Source organism: Balaenoptera acutorostrata, chromosome 14 (assembly GCF_949987535.1).
Source record: "Balaenoptera acutorostrata chromosome 14, mBalAcu1.1, whole genome shotgun sequence".
NCBI classification, from domain to species: Eukaryota; Metazoa; Chordata; class Mammalia; order Artiodactyla; family Balaenopteridae; genus Balaenoptera; species Balaenoptera acutorostrata.
The window spans coordinates 16,557,903-16,576,409 of NC_080077.1; the positions used below are offsets into that span (position 1 = coordinate 16,557,903).

The 18,507-nt window shown below is 36.5% G+C and overlaps 1 protein-coding gene across 1 annotated transcript in view; it reads left to right on the forward strand.

The window, feature by feature from the left end:
* Nucleotides 1-15,912, forward strand: part of PPIL4 (peptidylprolyl isomerase like 4) — a 33,653-nt gene extending 17,741 nt beyond the window's left edge. Inside the window, exons 10-13 of the mRNA XM_007196895.3 lie at nucleotides 1,095-1,206; nucleotides 3,724-3,820; nucleotides 9,089-9,236; nucleotides 14,611-15,912. Coding sequence (XP_007196957.1) covers nucleotides 1,095-1,206; nucleotides 3,724-3,820; nucleotides 9,089-9,236; nucleotides 14,611-14,862 — 609 coding nt within the window. The 3' untranslated portion in view covers nucleotides 14,863-15,912. The remainder of the gene's footprint in view (nucleotides 1-1,094; nucleotides 1,207-3,723; nucleotides 3,821-9,088; nucleotides 9,237-14,610) is intronic.
* The last annotated feature ends 2,595 nt before the right edge of the window (nucleotides 15,913-18,507 follow it).

The window sequence follows — 18,507 nt, forward strand, 5'->3', positions numbered from 1 at the left end:
AACTTTCTCTTTGGGGAAATGGCACAGTGATGGAATTATGCCTGCCTAAGGGTCATCAGTCAGATTTATCAAACATGCACTGATTGCCTACCATGTGCCAGATGATGGTCTAAATGATGTAGATTCAAAGATGAATAAAGTTTTGTCCCTTGGAGTTTATGTTCCATTTAGTTCTTGACATACATTGTAAATAAATATGATTATAACTAGTTCTTTTATCTGCTTCTCTTTGGATTATTTCTAGTTGAGTTGTGAACAGACCAAAAAATAAGTTTCCAGGGACCTAGGAGAAAATTGATCAGTGCTGGATTGAAATGTGTCATTTCTAGTCTTCAGATGTCAGAAATGGGGATGTGGGGCTTGCGAAGTTACTGACAAGAATTCTTATGTAACATAGACCTTGGTATCATAGGCCCACAATCCATTATCCAAAACCCTTGGGAGTAGCTGTTCCCATTTCAGACTTTTTCAGAATTTAGAAATGTAATACTGCGTGTGTGTGTGTGTGTGTGTGTGTGTGCACGCGCAACACACATATCTCTGGGTTATGTGGCACACTTCTGGGTCAGCATTCCATAATCACAGAAATACTTCTGCTGTGAAGACAAATGAATATTCATTCTAAGTAGAATAAGTTAAGGTTTATCCTTCCATTAGGTTTTGCTGTCACGTGGATTTTAACACCAAATTTATAGAAACAGTTTTCAGGATATTTTTGGGTTTTGAGTAAAAGGGACTATGGATTTGTATAACACAGTTGGTAAGTATATGTATGTGCACTGCAGTCAGACTGCCTCGGTTCAAATCCTGGCTCTCGCCCTTGCCAACTGTGTGCCCTTTAGCAACTTCTACACCGCTCTAAACCTCTGTTTCCTCTTTGAGAAAATGGAGGTAATAATAGGTAATACCTCAGAAGGTTGTTATCAGAGTTAATTGAGATAATAGATGCAAAGCATTTAACAGCATTTGGTGCATAGTAAGTATTCAAATTTTAGTTTTAGTAACAAGAAACTTTTTGTATTTTCAGTATTTGTTCTAGCTGCAGAAATCTTTCCTATAAAGATTTATGCTTGAGTTTTTATAATTACTATCAGGAAGAAGATTGTGAGAAAGCGTTCTTCAAGATGGACAATGTACTTATAGATGACAGAAGAATACATGTGGACTTTAGCCAGTCTGTTGCAAAGGTTAAATGGAAAGGAAAAGGTATGTTGGTTCATCTTCCTTTGTTTCTGTTCTGCTTTGCATCGTGTGTGTGTGTGTGTGTGTGTGTGTGTGTGTATCTCTTTTGACAGTGCTGTTAATTAGAAATGTTCAGTGATGTAACTCCTGCTATTTGATTTTACCTAGCTGCTATCTAGTATATAAGATGGGGGTATGTGTGTGTATTTGTATTTTTTAAAATTTTTTAACTTTTACTGAAGTATAATTGATTTACAATGTTGTGTTAGTTTCAGGTGCACAGCAAAGGGATTCAGTTATACATATACATATATCTATTCTTTTTTAGATTCTTTTCTCATGTAGGTCATTACAGAGTATTGAGTAGTGTTCCCTGTGCTATATAGTAGGTCCTGATTAGTTATCTATTTTGTATATAGTAGTGTGTATATGTCAAGCCCAATCTCCCCATTTATCTCACTCCCCCATCCCCCTGTTAACCATAAGGTTGTTTTCTGCATCTGTAACTCTATTTCTATTTTGTAAATAAGTTCATTTGTACTATTTTTTTAGATTCCACATATAAGTGATATCATATGATATTTGTCCTTCTCTATCTGATGTATAGGTGTATTCTAAACTGATGATGAATATATTTTCTATGTTTGACTGTATTATAAATCACTTATAATTACCCATTGCAGACATAACATGTTTCCAAAGTAATTATCATTTGGTGGTTTGGCTCTTCTAGATGCAAAACTCTTAAAAATTCTTTTTTCTGGGACTTCCCTGGTGGCGCAGTGGTTAAGAATCCACCTGCCAGTGCAAGGGACATGGGTTTGAGCCGTGGTCTGGGAAGATCCCACATGCTGCGGAGCAGCTAAGCCCGTGTGCCACAACTACTGAAGCCCATGTGCCTAGAGCCCGTGCTCCGCAAAAAGAGAAGCCACCGGGATGAGAAGCCCACGCACCGCAACAAAGAGTAGCTCCCGCTCGCCACAACTAGAGAGCCCGTGCACATCAACAAAGACCCAACGCAGCCAAAAACAAATAAATTAAAAAAAAAAATTCTTTTTTATAAAGTTTGTTTGTTTTAGTTGTCATATGGTACAAAATTGAAAAGATCTGTGTACTAGGTCCTATCCCTACACGTATGACATATCCTACATATGCATGTATATGTCAAATAAATTTCTGCTAGTGGTAGCATAACAAACTTAAGGTTGAATCTGTGTATACTGAAATACTACGGGTTTTTGATTGCTGATGCAGTGTTTTTATTTATTTATTTTTTATAAATTTATTTATTTGGCTGCATTGGATCTTGTTGCGTGCGGGCTTTTCTCTAGTTGCGGAGAGTGGGGGCTACTCTTTGATGCGGTGCATGGGCTTCTCATTGCAGTGGCTTCTCTTGTTGAGCATGGGCTCTAGGTGCACAGGCTTCAGTAGCTGTGGCACGCGGGCTCAGTAGTTGTGGCTCGTGGGCTCTAGAGCGCAGGCTCAGTAGTTGAGGCGCACGGGCTTAGTTGCTCCGCGGCATGTGGAAACTTCCCAGACCAGGGCTTGAACCCGTGTCCGCTGCATTGGCAGGCAGATTCTTAACCACTGCACCACCAGGGAAGCCCGGCAGGTGGATTCTTAACCACTGTGCCTTAACCACTGTGTTCTTAACCACTTCAGGGAAGTTCCTGAGATAATTCTGTATATTATGGATTAACATTTAAAAAAATTGAACATATCTTGTGTACCATTCACAGTGCTAAGTACTTTTCCTTATAGCCTTGTTTAATGATTCCAACAGCATTGTGAAATGTTGATATTATTTTCAGTTCCTAAATGAAGAGAATGACTTTCAGAGAATTGAAGTGTCCTACCTAGGACCTCCCACTAGAGTCAAGATTTGAATCCAAAACTTCTCACTTTGATCTGTTGCTCCTTCGACTATATACCATAACTGCTTCATCCATAGTGAGACTTCTAATGGCAGACACATGGCGCGTATTTTTCAGTGATGAAATGGTGCCTGTTTGTTACAGTTACCAGTATTTTAACTCTTACAGTTGTCTGTTTCACATTTATATGAAACTTGGCCTACTGGCCCTTTTCCTTTACAGAGCTTCTGGAATTGCCAAATAGATTCATCTCGTCTTTGATGCTTATAAGCCTCTCAGATCTCAGACACAGGTCCCAAGCCCTCAATTTCCTTTGGGCCTAATGTTCTCATAGACTTAATGGCTCTACTTGAACCCTGAATTATTTTCCAGTGATTGTATTCACTGCGTAATTTAGGATTTGTAAGTTTGGTGTTGTAATATTCATGTGTGTCATTAGGGGGCAGCATCTGGCTACCTAGCAAAATGGATATCTGATTTCAGTTAAAATAGTGGTGGAGAATGAATTACTCTGATTCTTTTGTTTTCTTCTCAGCCTTTTTCTATCCCCTGATATATATGCCACTTATAAAATAGTTCTTATATATTATACCTCTTATAAAATAATTATTGTTCTTGATGAATCAGGTGATTTTCTTACTAGGCTGTTTCTTCTTTTTTTAAATAGGTGGGAAATACACCAAGAGTGATTTCAAGGAATATGAAAAGGAACAGGATAAAACATCTAATCTGGTTCTGAAAGATAAAGTAAAGCCCAAACAGGAGTATCCTTCACAAGAACCAGTTGGTCAATATGTATTGACCATCCAATCTGGAGATTAGAGTGTGATACCTTATAAAAAGGCTATAGAAGACAAGTTCCTGAATCCAGATGGTTTGTGAAGAAATCACTTAGTTGATTGTTACCTCTTTTCACCATTTTACATATGTATACTTTGCTTTTTCAGTATATTCTCTATTGTATGGAGAAAGTTAAGGTTGAAAGAAGTTTTGAGCTTAATTCTTTTACCTCCCTACACTTAGGTTAAGGTTATCTCTTATTCTCAGAAGATCTGCAGGTAAGAGTTGTATTTTCTATATATAATCTTAATGTTTTAAATTTCTCATAGTCAGAAATTTCTTTGTTATAGCTAAGCTAAACGCTTTGTGTTAACCCTTCTTATATGTTTAACTTCTTTGGAGTTGGTGAATATGTAGATAACAAAATCCTGTTGTTGTTTTACATTATTAGATTGCTTCTTTCTGCATAATACATTGTCAGTCTAGCAGCAAATATTTATTGGGCTCCTATTGTGTACAAAAGTTGACTTTTATAGGATTAAAAAGAAATCCATTGACTTGACCCTTTAGTTTATAGATTCTTTCAAGTTTTAGGCTGAGACAAATAAGAAGCAATGAAACATACTTTTCATATTATGTCATTTTAGTTTGTTCATTGATATTCTCATTATAAATCTATCACTCCATACATGGCAAATGTTATTTCATATTATGTCATTTTAGTTTGTTCATTGATATTCTCATTATAAATCTATCACTCCATACATGGCAAATGTTATTTCTTTTGTGATTCTTTCTCGTAGGTAGTTTCTTGTTTCCTAGTTTCTGTTGGTGTTTTAGGGATTCTGTTTACCCATACTATATAGACATTTTTTTCCCAAGTATTCATCAGGAAAGATGAATATCAGGTTGACCTGTTAAATATTTTTTATTGTATTGGCTGTCTAATGCACAAAGCATTCTAAGGTGTTAGAGTTGGATAAAGTCTGGAGTATACTGACATAATCAGCATGAAAAGAGGCTTTCACATACAGACAAACCAAACAGTAAACTAAGATTGGTCTGAAAACATGGGCATTAGAGGGGGTATGATTGAAATCTTAGAATCATAAACGGTGTGGATGGAATACACTTGAGATTTATTCACCAAATCTTTGAAATTAAATTGAGGCCAACCACTAGAAACTGCAGCTGGAAGAAGGGAAGTGTGTAGGACAAATGAAAGGAAGGTCAGCTGTGGAGTATAAAGTAGAAGGAGGCATCTTCCCCGCATAGCAGGTGTTCAGGCTGAAAAGGAAGGATACCTAGTATTAAAGTGTTTTAAATTCAAGATGATAGATTACTGAGAGTTAAGAAAGGAACTCGGTGTGTTTGAGAATCAGTCTGTAGGCCAGTGCTGTCTAAGGGGACCTCCTGCAGTGATAGAAATGTGCAGTGTCTCCACTGTCCAGTATGGCTGCTAACCACATGTGGTTATCGAGCGCGTGAAGTGGACTGAGGAACTGGATTTTAAAACTTGTTTAATTTTAATTAATTCAAATTTAAACCACTACCCATGGCTAGTATTGACCAGTGCTGCTTTTAACCTTTTGAAGTTGATGGAGAAGACAGGCATGTCCTGGTGCAAACCACTATTCATTATTCACAAACAGCATACTGAACAAGAGAAAGGAATTCATGAATCTGACCCAGTAGGATGATCTTTACATTCCTGGTAATTGATAGGTTTCATTTTAGCAAGTCATTTGTAATCTACAAATTATAGGTACAATTATAGAGGGTCAGAACATATGTCTTCATATGTAGCACATATATATATATTTTCACATACATTATTACCATGGTGAAGAATGGGGATTCTGATGATAATCTAAGTACAGATAAGTCAATTAGAAAGACATGGGATGTACTTTATAGGTCATGAGAGAGAAGGTGCTGTTAAACCATTAATAAGATTCAAAAATAGAAGTAGAAGAGAGAAGTTTAACTTGGCTGCACTAGACCTCAGGGAAGTAATTGGGGAAGAGAGGACAGGGCGATCACAAAGTAGGATTTTGGAGAGATTTGACATCTTCTAAAAGTCTTGATTGTAGTGGTGAATAGAAGATAGTGGATGAGCAAGGAAGGAAGAGATACCGCAAGTGTCTTGGTGATATTACAAGTAATCAGCCGATACTTATTTGGCATCTGTTACATGCCCAGTGAAGTTTCGCAATGAAATGTAGCCCCTGGACCTTAAAGACATTAAGAACAGACATTAAATAATCACCATTAATTAAATATGTCTAGAATGTTGCAGAGAAGTGCATCTGTGGGATATGGGACTCATAATAGAGGCAAGGGGTCAGAGGATCCTCAAGTAATACTATAAGTAGTGACATTAAAGCTACAGCTTGAATATGGGGGGAGAGGAGGGCTGAGGTGGGATACTATCAATATTTTCTTTATCTGTGATCCATTAAATACAGTTTACATCTTGACTCTGTACAGTCCAAGTATAATCATTCTCACACACACACACACACAATTGAAACAACAGTGTTATAAAATAATATTTTCATTAGATGCCATGTACTCTATTTTCTAGTCTATGTTATTTTAAAATGTTGGCTTTTGGTGACCCACTAACTGGATTTTACACCCCATTGATGGATTATGATCAGTAGTTTGAAACACTCTGAAGCTCCGAAGCACTTTTTAAAAATAGTTTATTATTATTTTAAATATTTATTTATTTATTTATTTATTTTTGGCTGCATTGGGTCTTCGTTGCTGCGCACGGGCTTTCTCTAGTTGCAGCGAGCGGGGGCTACTCTTCGTTGCAGTGCGCGGGCTTCTCATTGCGGTGGCTTCTCCTGTTGTGGAGCACGGGCTCTAGGCACGCGGGCTTCAGTAGTTGTGGCACACGGTCTCAGTAGTTGTGCCTCACGGGCTCTAGAGTGCAGGCTCAGTAGTTGTGGCACACGGGCCCAATTGGTTCGCGGCATGTGGGATCTTCCCAGACCAGGGCTCGAATCTGTGTCCCGTGCATTGGCAGGCAGATTCTTAACCACTGCGCCACCAGGGAAGCCCACTCTGAAGCACTTTGGCCAGGGAGCAGCATGTGTAGAGCAAACACTGAGGTGAAATCATAGGCAAGGACTGTTGAATTTGTATCTGGAGAAGGAGACCATCCAGAAGGTACTGTGGAAACATTGCAACATGGTATAAAGGAGAAAAGAAGTTGGAGATAATGGAGTAATAATAGGATGGTACAGGCTGATTAGCTGTCGTTAGCCGTCTTGTGAAGAGCCAGAAGTTGCAGTGTTTTCCTACTGCATGAGACATCGCTGAGGAAGCGTAGAGCTGTGGCATGTGAAACCCTAGTCCTGAGGGAAGTGTGTCTACTGTTACTCTAGTCCCACACGCCACTAAAATAGCTGTGCGTTTTGGGCTTCCTCCTAGTCTTTCTTTTGAAAACCACTATTCTAGTCCTTGTCAGCCTTCCTCAGAATCTGTTTTAGAGTTTAAGATTATTTTTAGAAGAGGGTCTAATAGTCTTACATTTTCTCTTATTCTAAGACATAGTATATTAAACACTTATTTCTGAATTAAAACATATATTATTACAATTTTTATAACATTTATGTGAAATTTAAAAATGATTCACTCATAGTTCTACCACCTAGGCAAATGATACTTTTTATTTCTCCTTGTTCCTCTCAAGCCTTGATCTTTTTTTTTTTTTTTTTTTTTTTTTAAATAGAGCAGTATTTTTTTTTTTTTTAAAGGATTTTCTTATTTATTTATTTATTTATTTATTTTTGGCTGTGTTGGGTCTTCGGTTCGTGCGAGGGCTTTCTCCAGTTGCGGCAAGCGGGGGCCACTCTTCATCGCGGTGCGGGGACCGCTCTTCATCGCGGTGCGCGGGCCTTTCTCTATCGCGGCCCCTCCCGTCGCGGGGCACAGGCTCCAGACGCGCAGGCTCAGCAATTGTGGCTCACGGGCCCAGCTGCTCCGTGGCATGTGGGATCTTCCCAGACCAGGGCTCGAACCCGTGTCCCCTGCATTAGCAGGCAGATTCTCAACCACTGCGCCACCAGGGAAGCCCCACGCCTTGATCTTTTATAAAGCTTTATAAAGTTATAATCACTGTGTGGTATATACATTTTTTGCTTCAAGCTTTTTCCACTTTTAATTTTTTATAAACACCATTCCAGGTTATTTAATAGCATTCATTTGTCATTGTTAATAACTTCCTTTATAGTAATATATCAGTTGAAATACCCTGATGTATTTAAGTATATCTTTATTACTAGGCTGTTTATTGTTCTTAGTTTCTGTTATTAAAAATAATCCTAAAAAAAAAAAAATCCTGTTATGTATACAATAGGCCCTCTGTATCTGCAGGTTCCGCATCCATGTAGATGGAAAATATTCAGGAAAAATATTTCAGAAAGTTCCAAAAAGCAAAACTTCAATTTGCCGTGCAGGCAGCTATTTACTAGCATTTATGTTGTATTTACAACTGTTTACATAGCATTTACATTGTGTTAGGTTTTTAAGTAATGAGATGATTTGAAGTATGAAGGAGGATGTGTGTAGGTTATATGCAAACACCATGCCATTTATATAAAGGACTTGAGCATCTGCAGCTTTTGGTATCCTCAGGGGATCCTGGAGCAAATCCCCTGTGGATAATGAGGGACAGCTGTGCTTGTGTTCTTTTAACTTACTGTTATTTTATTTTTTATAGATTCTTATTTGAATTTAAACATGATAACTATTGATATGCATTGCTAAATTTTCTCCTATAGGACTGAACTAATTTACACTCAAAAGAAGAGTCACATGAGTGTCTTTTTCATCTATACAGCTTCTCTGGCATTGGGGTTTATAATGTCTTAATTTTTTCTAGTTAAAAATGTGCCTCATTTTCAAAGTTTAAGTTTTTCATTATTGACAAATATGCTTCCTTATTTTTTATGCTACTTACAGTTTTCATTTTTTTTTTTTTTACTCTCTATATTTTTGGCCCACTTACCAATTTATAACCGTTTATTTAAGACAAGTGTTCTTTCCATTTTTCCTGACTCTCTAATGAAGTAAAATGTGAATTAGTTTTGTTTTAGAAATATACTCTATGCTTCTGAGATGCTTCTTGCTTTAAAAAGCTATCTTTAACCTCATGGCCTCCTTTGTTTACCAGATTCTTATGTTTTGATGTATTACCGGTGTCAGTTCTCACGTTTGTCCTTAACTAGCTGCTGCAGTGCAAAATATGATCTTATACTAGATGAGCAGGCAGAAGACTCAAAGTCAAGTTACTCACACACAAGTAAAAAACACAAGAAGAAAACCCGCCACTGCTCTGAAGAAAAAGAAGATGAGGACTATATGCCAGTCAAAAATACAAATCAGGTACTGACTGATGTTCAGACTTAGCTGTAGAGAAATAAATATTTCATCCATTCGTAAATTACATCTTAATTTAGGAGATAAGGGTATAGTCCTGATCAGGGATGGATGTGTTGCTAACTCTTAAGATGTAGAATGGCTTCACTAGGGCAATGGACTTTAATTTTCAAGAATATATATAACAGATTATAAAAGATTGTTTTTGAAATAACTTAATATATCATATAGTTCCACATTGTGAAGCAAGAGTGATTGTCATACCTGTGGACACTCACTTATTCCCATCAAAAACAAGTGTGGTTATGGTAAAAAAGTTCTTCTAATGGATCGTGTTAATTTATCACCAAGTGTTATGTACGGCACTTACAGCTCTTGAGGTTTTAGGACCTGAAAAACGTTTATGCCCTTCCATATGGTATATATGAAATAAAAGCAGCACTAATAATTAGCTTGATCATCCCCAAAGCTTTCCTGAACAATACATTTTCTAAGACAATGATAATAAAAATTCCCCAAAGAAAATTAATTATAAAGAGAAGAAATCATTTCCAGCCTGCATTTTGGCTCTCAGTTAAATGAAAAGCAGATTACGTTATATTCCCTTGCTATGGTTTTTGCCACGTAAGGACATTTGAACCTGGGCCCTGGTAGACGAGGAGGCTTTCAGTTGGCAGAGGGGACTCAAGACGGTGAGAATGTTAAGCAAAGACACTGAGGTGGAGAGATGTAGTGTGACTGGCAAAGTAAAGGATTTGCTGTCAGAAAAGCTAGGTTTAGATTTCTACATTGCTAATCATTGATGTGACCTCATCAAATTATTTACCTTTCTTGAGCCACAGTTTCCTCCTCTGTGAAATCGAGATAATATTTATTGTCCAGGCATGTTAAGATTAAGTGAAAAAAAAAAAAATGTGTGTGCACACATTTTCTACATTAGCTCTTACTATTATTTTTACAGTCAAATCGTGTTTTAAATCACTTGGAATAATTCCTCTCTGGTAAGGCCATTAACTGGATCCATATTTCAATTAACTTGTTCTTTTTGATGTTTAAGGATAGCTTAAAATTTTTTCTTTTGTTTCGTAATTTTAAAAATTAATTGTAATCCAAAGTAAAATCTACAAAATGGTACATATAGAAAACCTAGCTTCCATCCTTGTCCTTTCCCCCTTTTCTTCTTTCCCCAAAGGTAACCGTTTTATGGTTTATTCTTCATTTTAAAAATTTTTAGCAAATGCATGTTTTATATATATTCTTAGCACCCTGTTTTCTAGACAGCCGATCTTCCTGCTCCTTGCTGTCATCCAGCAGAGATCTAATCTCTCTTCTTTCCATAGCCCTTTTACTGCTTAAAGATTCCCATCATTTATGCCCTGCCCTCAGTTTTTAAGTTACATCCTTGTCAATCCTTCAAGTAATTCTCACATGAATCAGTAATAGTAACATCTCTGGTGTCCTTATAATGCGAGGTGGATACTATTGTCTCCGTTCACAGCAAAGAAAGTAAAGAATAAAGAGGTTCAGCCACCTGCCAGTGGTTGTACACAGCTAGTAAGTAGTGGAACCACAATTTAAATTTGGACTTGTACCCTTACTGCTGTTCCTCTTCCTTGGAATATATTTCTGTCAGTTTCTTTTCTAAATCTTCTTACCTGGAATATATTCCTGTCAGCAGTTTTCCTTCCTAACTCCAGTTGTTAATTCTAATATAATTTGTCTCATAGTATAATATTCCAGTGTCATCCAATAGGAACATCTCCCTCTTAGTTTTTATACTCTATTAATTTAGCCGAAGATCACCCCAACATCTTTTTTAATGGTGGTTGTACCACACTTCTGTGACTATTTAGCAGGTTTCCCACTAAAACCCCTTAATCCCCCCAGTTAGCTACAGCTCCTCAGCCTGCACTTGTACGTGGATTCCTCGATGAGTTTAGGCCCGAGACACACATTGGTGTGTTTGAGATGATCAGACATCTTAAAAAACTCCAGAGACTGGCTGCATTTTAAGTCTGTGGTTCCCACCCTTGCACCCCTGCCTTTTTGTGAATCTTTTTTATCTTGCTGTTTGATTACTTAAAACTTTACAGTAGCAGTAGCAGATGTCTTTCTCTTTCTGCAATAATATTCTAACTTTATCTCTCCCTTCGAAGTGTATTAAAGCAATTGTTTCTGATTTTGTACTTTGATTTAATAATATAGCTGTACTAATTTTCTCTTCTTTCTAATAAAATAGCATCCATTTTTAAGATTTCAGTGGGCCTGGTTTTTTTCTGTTATTCTGCTTTTTATCCTTTTGATTTTAATCTCAAAAATATAATCGTTAAAGGGAATTTTCAGTGCTAGGTAATTTTCAGGTATAGCTCACATTTTCCTGTTTGGTGGTGTTTTGCTTGGTGAGCTTAGTTTCCTAAGAATGTTTTAACTTACTTCTTCAAGTGCTTTGTTTTTTATTGAATGACAGCCTTACTGTTCAATTCGAAATCTCTGTTTAATTTTTCCACCACATGTCTTAATTCCAGAGATGGTTACTGTGTTCTTGAGGTTTGAGTTTTACTGGGGTTACAGGAAATGAGTACTCAGCCGTGGGCTGCCTGGCTGAGAAGTCCTCAGGCTACTTGCCTGTCTTCCTCTGTGGTTTCGTAGGTGTTCAGTATTCTTATAATTTGGGACTCTGTTTTTGTTGTCATTTTAATCATTTAATATTATTTTAGTGATTTAGATGTAACTAAACCTCTGATTTACTCCCAGAGACCTCAGCAAGGACAGTTTTTGGTTGATTTTTTAATTTTTTGACTAGTAAACATGAAATTACTGGCTTGGTTAAGTTGAGTTCCTTAAATTGGCCATTTTATGGTGTTCTTTTTCTTTCTTTCTTTTTTTTTTTTTCCAGCTGCTTGTTGTTTAATCATCTTGTCTTATGTCTTAAATGTATAGAACAAATAGAATTTTTAAAAGTCCATACTGGAAAGGACTTAGAGCTCATGTGATTCGTTTCCCTCACGTTAGATATGAAGATCCTGACCCCACAAGCCCATGGGCCTTATAGTTTAGTGGGAGGACTGGAAGTTTAACATTTATTTTAATTCAGTTGGATGTGGTATTATTTTTTTCATTACTCTATACCACCCCCTTTTCAATTTTATATGTAGAGTTACTGATCAATGAAATAATTATCTCCAACCTATGGGGATCTCCTGAGTCTCAGTTTCCTTATATCTGGAAGGAGGATAATATTGTACTCCAAAAGCACTTAGCACTGTGCAAGCACATACTTAGATCTGTTCTAATATGGCTTCATCCAGCTGCCTAAACTTTTCTCCTTCGTACATACAGTACTCATTCTTCCCTGCTTTTCTGTTTTCACTTACACTCCTTGCATCAGCCTTCTTGAAGCCATTCCAAGCCCTAAGCCACTCATCCTTTGAGGCTCATCTCATGTCCGTTATAACTTCTCTATGAAACCTTCACTGATAAATCTAACCTCAAGAGCATTTCTTGTTTGACACATCTCCTAAATGGCAAAGACCATGTGAACCTAGAGCTGCCCGACTTCAAAGCTTGCGTAGCTTTGAAAACTGTGCCAAGTAGGAGAGGTTTTTAAGGTTTCGGTCCGTTGCAGATTTTCAGCTTACTCAATTTTTTCAAAGAATTAAATACTGCATAATCTTTTCTCTCTCTCTCTTATTTTAAACACTCAAAGCATTTAAGTGCCTGTTTGTATAATAATGTGCTGAAGACTTTATAGGATTATACATCAGCTAAAACAGTCTCTCCATTTAAAAAGTTTATTGCCTCAACCAGTACAGAAATAAGTACTAGGTGTGCAGTCAGAATAGTACATAGATATTTACATTTTGTGTATGTTACAGGAAGCACAAAAAATTCTTTTATCTAGGGATGTCACATTTTGCTCAAAAATAGTTGATAAAAGATTAAGCTGAAATACCTACTCATTTTCTACCTCCAGGACTCTTACAGAATGACAAGAACTATTGGTCTTGTGTGGGAAATGATGAGTCAGTTTATAGTGAGGTGTTCCACAAACACTGTGGAGCATAACAATCATGTTAGGTCTGTTTTCACAGATTTCGCTGCAATCTCTATGCCAGGCATAATGTACAGTATCTAGATAGTATGTGGAGTAATTGCGAATCATTTGCTTAAAACCCAGTCCTTCACCGTGGGTATTCATCACTTGGATTTTAAACCTTGATATTTACATCTACTATAATAATGTCTAAGGTGATAGAGTTGGGCACTTGGGAGTTCAGTCCTTAGAATTTTGCCTTTCTGTTGAGAAATCTTTTAAGAAAGTTGAATTTTATGAACTATTCTTGAAAGAGCATTGGCTCTGGTGTCTTTAGATTTCAGCCACTTGCGGAGGTACTCATTTTAATCAGGGATAAGACACGAGCAGAGATAGAATTGTTGTGTTGTAACTAGCCCTTTTTTGTATGGAAACGTTACTACTGCTCCTTAGTTACTGAGAGTAGAACTAAATGTACCCACTTTGTTGTCTTTGGGGCAATGAATTATTTCAGTGTTTGTTAACTCACTTTGAAGAAATATGTCAATAATGATTTTAATAAAAACATTTATCAGCTTAATCTAAACCAGAAAATTTATTTAGAGATTTAGAGAGGAGCTGTTACCAAAAAATACTTGAAAAGTAATTGCTCAGCTGCGCGTCTGGAGCCCGTGCTCCGCAACAGGAGAGGCCGCGATAGTGAGAGGCCCGTGCACCGCGATGAAGAGTGGCCCCCGCTCGCCGCAACTGGAGAAAGTCCTAGCACAGAAACGAAGACCCAACACAGCCAAAAATAAATAAATTAATTAAAAAATAATAATAATAATTGCTCAGACCCAAGTATTCAGAATCTGTTTCCTCCCTTTAGGCTGACCGACCTGTCTGAACCGTCTTCTGGCTGCGTTATTTAAATGATGTCTTCTTTATAGGGTTCTTACGGGGATTTTAGTAGTTTCGTTGTAGATCAGCGATGGAACCACATTTCTGGGGAGTGGAGGTGGGGGAGGTGGAAATGTGACCGCACATAACCAGCATGCTTGGTATTGCAATTTCACCCTAAAGACTTCTTATTTCAATTGGGCCATTTCAGTTCCTTGTTTTTGGATCTGATCTTCCAGTTCAGCTGAAATAGTAAGTGCAGAATAATGAGATCGATGAGAAAATGGTTAAGTCTTTTTCTGAATTATTTTTGCTTTTTAACTTACAAGATTCTTGGCCTTAGTGGTAGCGTTCAAATTTGAGCTGTTAAAACTGCTTGCTAATGGAGGACCTAAGTTTTGTTGATAGTGTGTACAAAATCATTATTTTACTGATTCACTTATACCTCTCTCTTTATTGCTTTGACAGGATATCTACAGGGAAATGGGCTTTGGTCACTATGAAGAAGAAGAAAGTTGTTGGGAGAAGCAAAAGAGTGAAAAGAGAGACCGACCTCAAAACCGAAGTCGTAGCCGATCTCGAGAAAGGGATGGCCACTATAGTAATAGTCACAAATCCAAATACCAGACAGATCCCTATGAAAGAGAAAGGAGTAAAAAGAGAGAACGAAGCAGGAGTCCCAAGAAATCCAAAGATAAAGAAAAATCTAAGTACAGATGAAAGTTGAAGAATCAGACATGAGTGGCTAACATATTTGCTCTTGTATAACTTCGAGTACCAGACGTTCAGATTTTGTGTCAAAGCAGTTAAAGACACTGCCTGTTATTTTTTTTTCACAGTAGGATTATGGCCCTTTTAGATTAATACTGATTGTACAGGGCACTGAAAGAAATAAAGAATTGAACATTTTCTTTGTATACTTTTTTACACTAATTTTATTGTTACACATAAATAGTAGTCTTCATTTTTAAAGTCTTTCATATTTTTCAGTCTTTATTTTTAATGAAGTATTTCATGCCTACAAAAATACACAAACGTGTATATATAAGGTATAAAGAATAATAAATACCTGCCATGTACCCATTGGCCAGCTTAGGAAATGAATATTACTGGCATTTTAAAAGTGCCCTCTCCTTCTCAAATAATTATTATTCTGTATTTTGTGTTTGTCATTCTCTTGCTTGTTATTATAGTTTTACAACATATGTATGTATCCTTAAACAAAATGTTAAGTTTTGTATGTTTTTGAATTTTATATAAATGGTATAAAGTACGTTTACTTCTGTGACTTGCTTTTTTCAGCTTAGTGTTTTTTGAAAGTCATTCATTTTTATTGCTATATTATGAATAGACCATAATTTATCCATTCTTCTGTTGATGGATGTTTGGGGTTTGTTTTTGTTTCTGCTATTGCAAACAATGCTGCTATGAACATTCTTTATCTAGGAGTGATTTGCTTGGTCATGTGATATGGATATCTTCATCTTTATAAGATAATGCCAAGTTACATTCTGCAGTGGCTGTACCAATCATATCCCTACCAGCACTATATGAATTACCTTTGTTTCACAGCATTTCTAATACTTCTTAATTTCAGACTTTTTAATTTTGCCAATCCAGTGGCTGTTAAGTGGTATATTATTGTAGTTTGCAGCAAGAAGACTTCTGTTACTCTTACATTTGTTCTTCTGTATGAAACTTTTTTTTTCTTTTTCTTTTTCTTTAGTTGCTTTTAAGGTTTTTCTTGATCACTGCTGTTAAGCACTTTGATTATGATGTGCTTGGTGTAGTTTTTTTTCCCCCCTTCATGTTTCTTCTGCTGGAGCTCTTTACCTGTAGATTTATGGTTTTCATCAAATTTGGAATTTTAGAGGCTTTTTCATTTTTTTTTCTGTCTCTGTCCTTCATTTCTTTCCCTCTGGGACTCTAATTGTATGTTAGGCTACTTGAAACAGTCTCTTAGCACTCTGATGCTCTGTTTTGTTTTATTTTTTCTTTAAGTCTTTTTATTTATTTATTTATTTTTCTGTGTTCCAGATTGGTTTCCATTGCTATGTCCTCAAGTTCATTAATCTTTTCTCCTGAAGTATCTAATCTCTTGTCAATCCCGTCCAGTGTATTTTTTACCTCATACATTATATTTTTAATCTTTAGAAGTTCCATTTGGGTCTTTTTTATATTTTCCATGGCTCTCCTTCCAGACTCCTGCTTTCCTCTAGTTTTTGGAACATCTGACGTATATTTATAATTACTGTTTTAATGTACTTGACCATTCTGTCATCTGTCATTTCTTGTCTGTTGCTATTGATTGATTTTTTCCCCCTCATTATTGGGTTGTAATTTCCTTCTTTGCACGCCTGATAATTTTTGGATTTTACACTGTTGGGTGCTGGAGCTTTTTGTATTCCTTTAAATATGTTGAGTTTTGTTCTGGGACATAGTTATTTAGAAATAATTTGATCCTTTCATAGCTTGCTTTTATACTTAATGAGATAGGACCAGAACAGCCTTTAATCTAGGCTAATTTGGCTCACTACTGAGATAATACCCTTCTGAATAATCTTCCTTATGCATGGTTTACTATGAGATTTCTCCACTCTGGCTATTGAGAACGAGAACTATTCTGAGCCCTGTATGAACTTGAATTTTGCCACTTATTCTTTTCTGGTTCTTTCCCACCTTGGGGTAGTTTTCTGAAATGCATACACTGATTAGCCAAAGCCTCAGGGGAACTCTCTGTAGATCTGGAATCCTCCCTCTGTAGCTCCTCTCTCCAATACTCTACCCTACAGATTTTGCCTTGGCTCCCCTAAATGCTCTATCCAGGGACATGCCCAGGCTCTCCGTGCATTAAGCTTGGGCAGTGGTAGGACTTTCCCTGTTTGTTCTCGTCTCAAGAGCCACTGTCCTGTACAGTTGTCCAATGTCTGAAAAACTTTATTGTACACATTTTGTACGGGTGTTTTGTTGTTTAATATGGGGAAGGGAAATCCTGCCCCTGTTACTCCATTTTGGCCAGACTGGGAGTCTCATTGTTTGAATGTGCATTTCCTAAATTCTAACAAGGTTGAGCTGCTTTTCACGTATATTATATTCATTCCTGATTGCTCTCTGTGAAAAGCTTATTTCATGTCTTTTGCCCATTTTATATTACGTTGTTGCCTTTGTCTTATATATTTCTTTAAGGAGTTAAAAAAAAATAGATTGTGGATACTAGTCCATTTTTACTATTCTATGTTGTAAACATTTTCTCTCAGTTTTTGGTTATTTTTTCACCTATTGATGCCCTTGGGAGGGCACAAGTTGTAAATTCCCCCCAACTTTTTTCCCTCAACTTTTTAGTATGAAAAGTTTCATACATGTGTAGCAACACAGAAACATAACGAACATCCATATATATTCCATCCAAATTAAACAGTGACATTTTGTTGTTGAACAATTTGAAAGTAAATTGAAAAACATGATATTTCACCTTTCAGTATTTCATCATGCATTTTCTAAAAAGCAAGTGTCCTATATCACCACAGTACTATTATCACATTGAAAAAAACAGTAATCTCATAATATGTAATATATAGTATATACTCAAATTTCTCCCATTGTCCCAAGGATGTCATTTTTATGTGTTGGTTTGTTTTTAAACCCAGACTCAACCAAGCTTCATGCACTGCATGTTGTTTTTGTCATTTTATTCTCTTAATCTAAAAGAGTTTCCTACCCATCCATCCACCCCAACCACATGTTTTTTTACATTTTTTTTTATGACATTGACTTTTTGAAGAGTTCAGGCCAGTTGCTTTGTAGAATATTCCACATTCTGGAATTATTCAACAGTATCTTCATGGTGTCCTCCATCCTCTCTACTTTCTGTAAACTATAAGTTAAGTCTTGATGTTTGATTGAAATTAGGTTATGCATTTTAGACAGAAATTTTTAAGTTTAATGTCAAATTTATTAGTCTTTCCCTGTGTGTTTTGTGCTTTTTGTATTTTGTTTAAGAAGTCCTTAATAAAGATATTCTCCCATATTCTAAAGGTTATAAAGCTTTGTTTTTTACATTTGACTTTAATCCATATTGAATTGTATGTGTGTATGTGTATGGTGTGATAATAGGAATTAAAATTCACTTTTTTTTTCCACTTAGGGATATAACCAACTGTCCAAAATCTATTATGAATGGTTCATCTATTCCCCATTGATCTGTCATGTAAGTTTCTATATATATGTGGGTTTTGTTTCATGGGCTCTCTACTCCATTGGTTCACTGTTTATTCCAGCACTAATACTAAACATCTACATTTCTGTGGCTTTATAGGAAGTCTTGATATTTAAGTAACCGCCCCCCATCTGTTTCATTAGGTATAC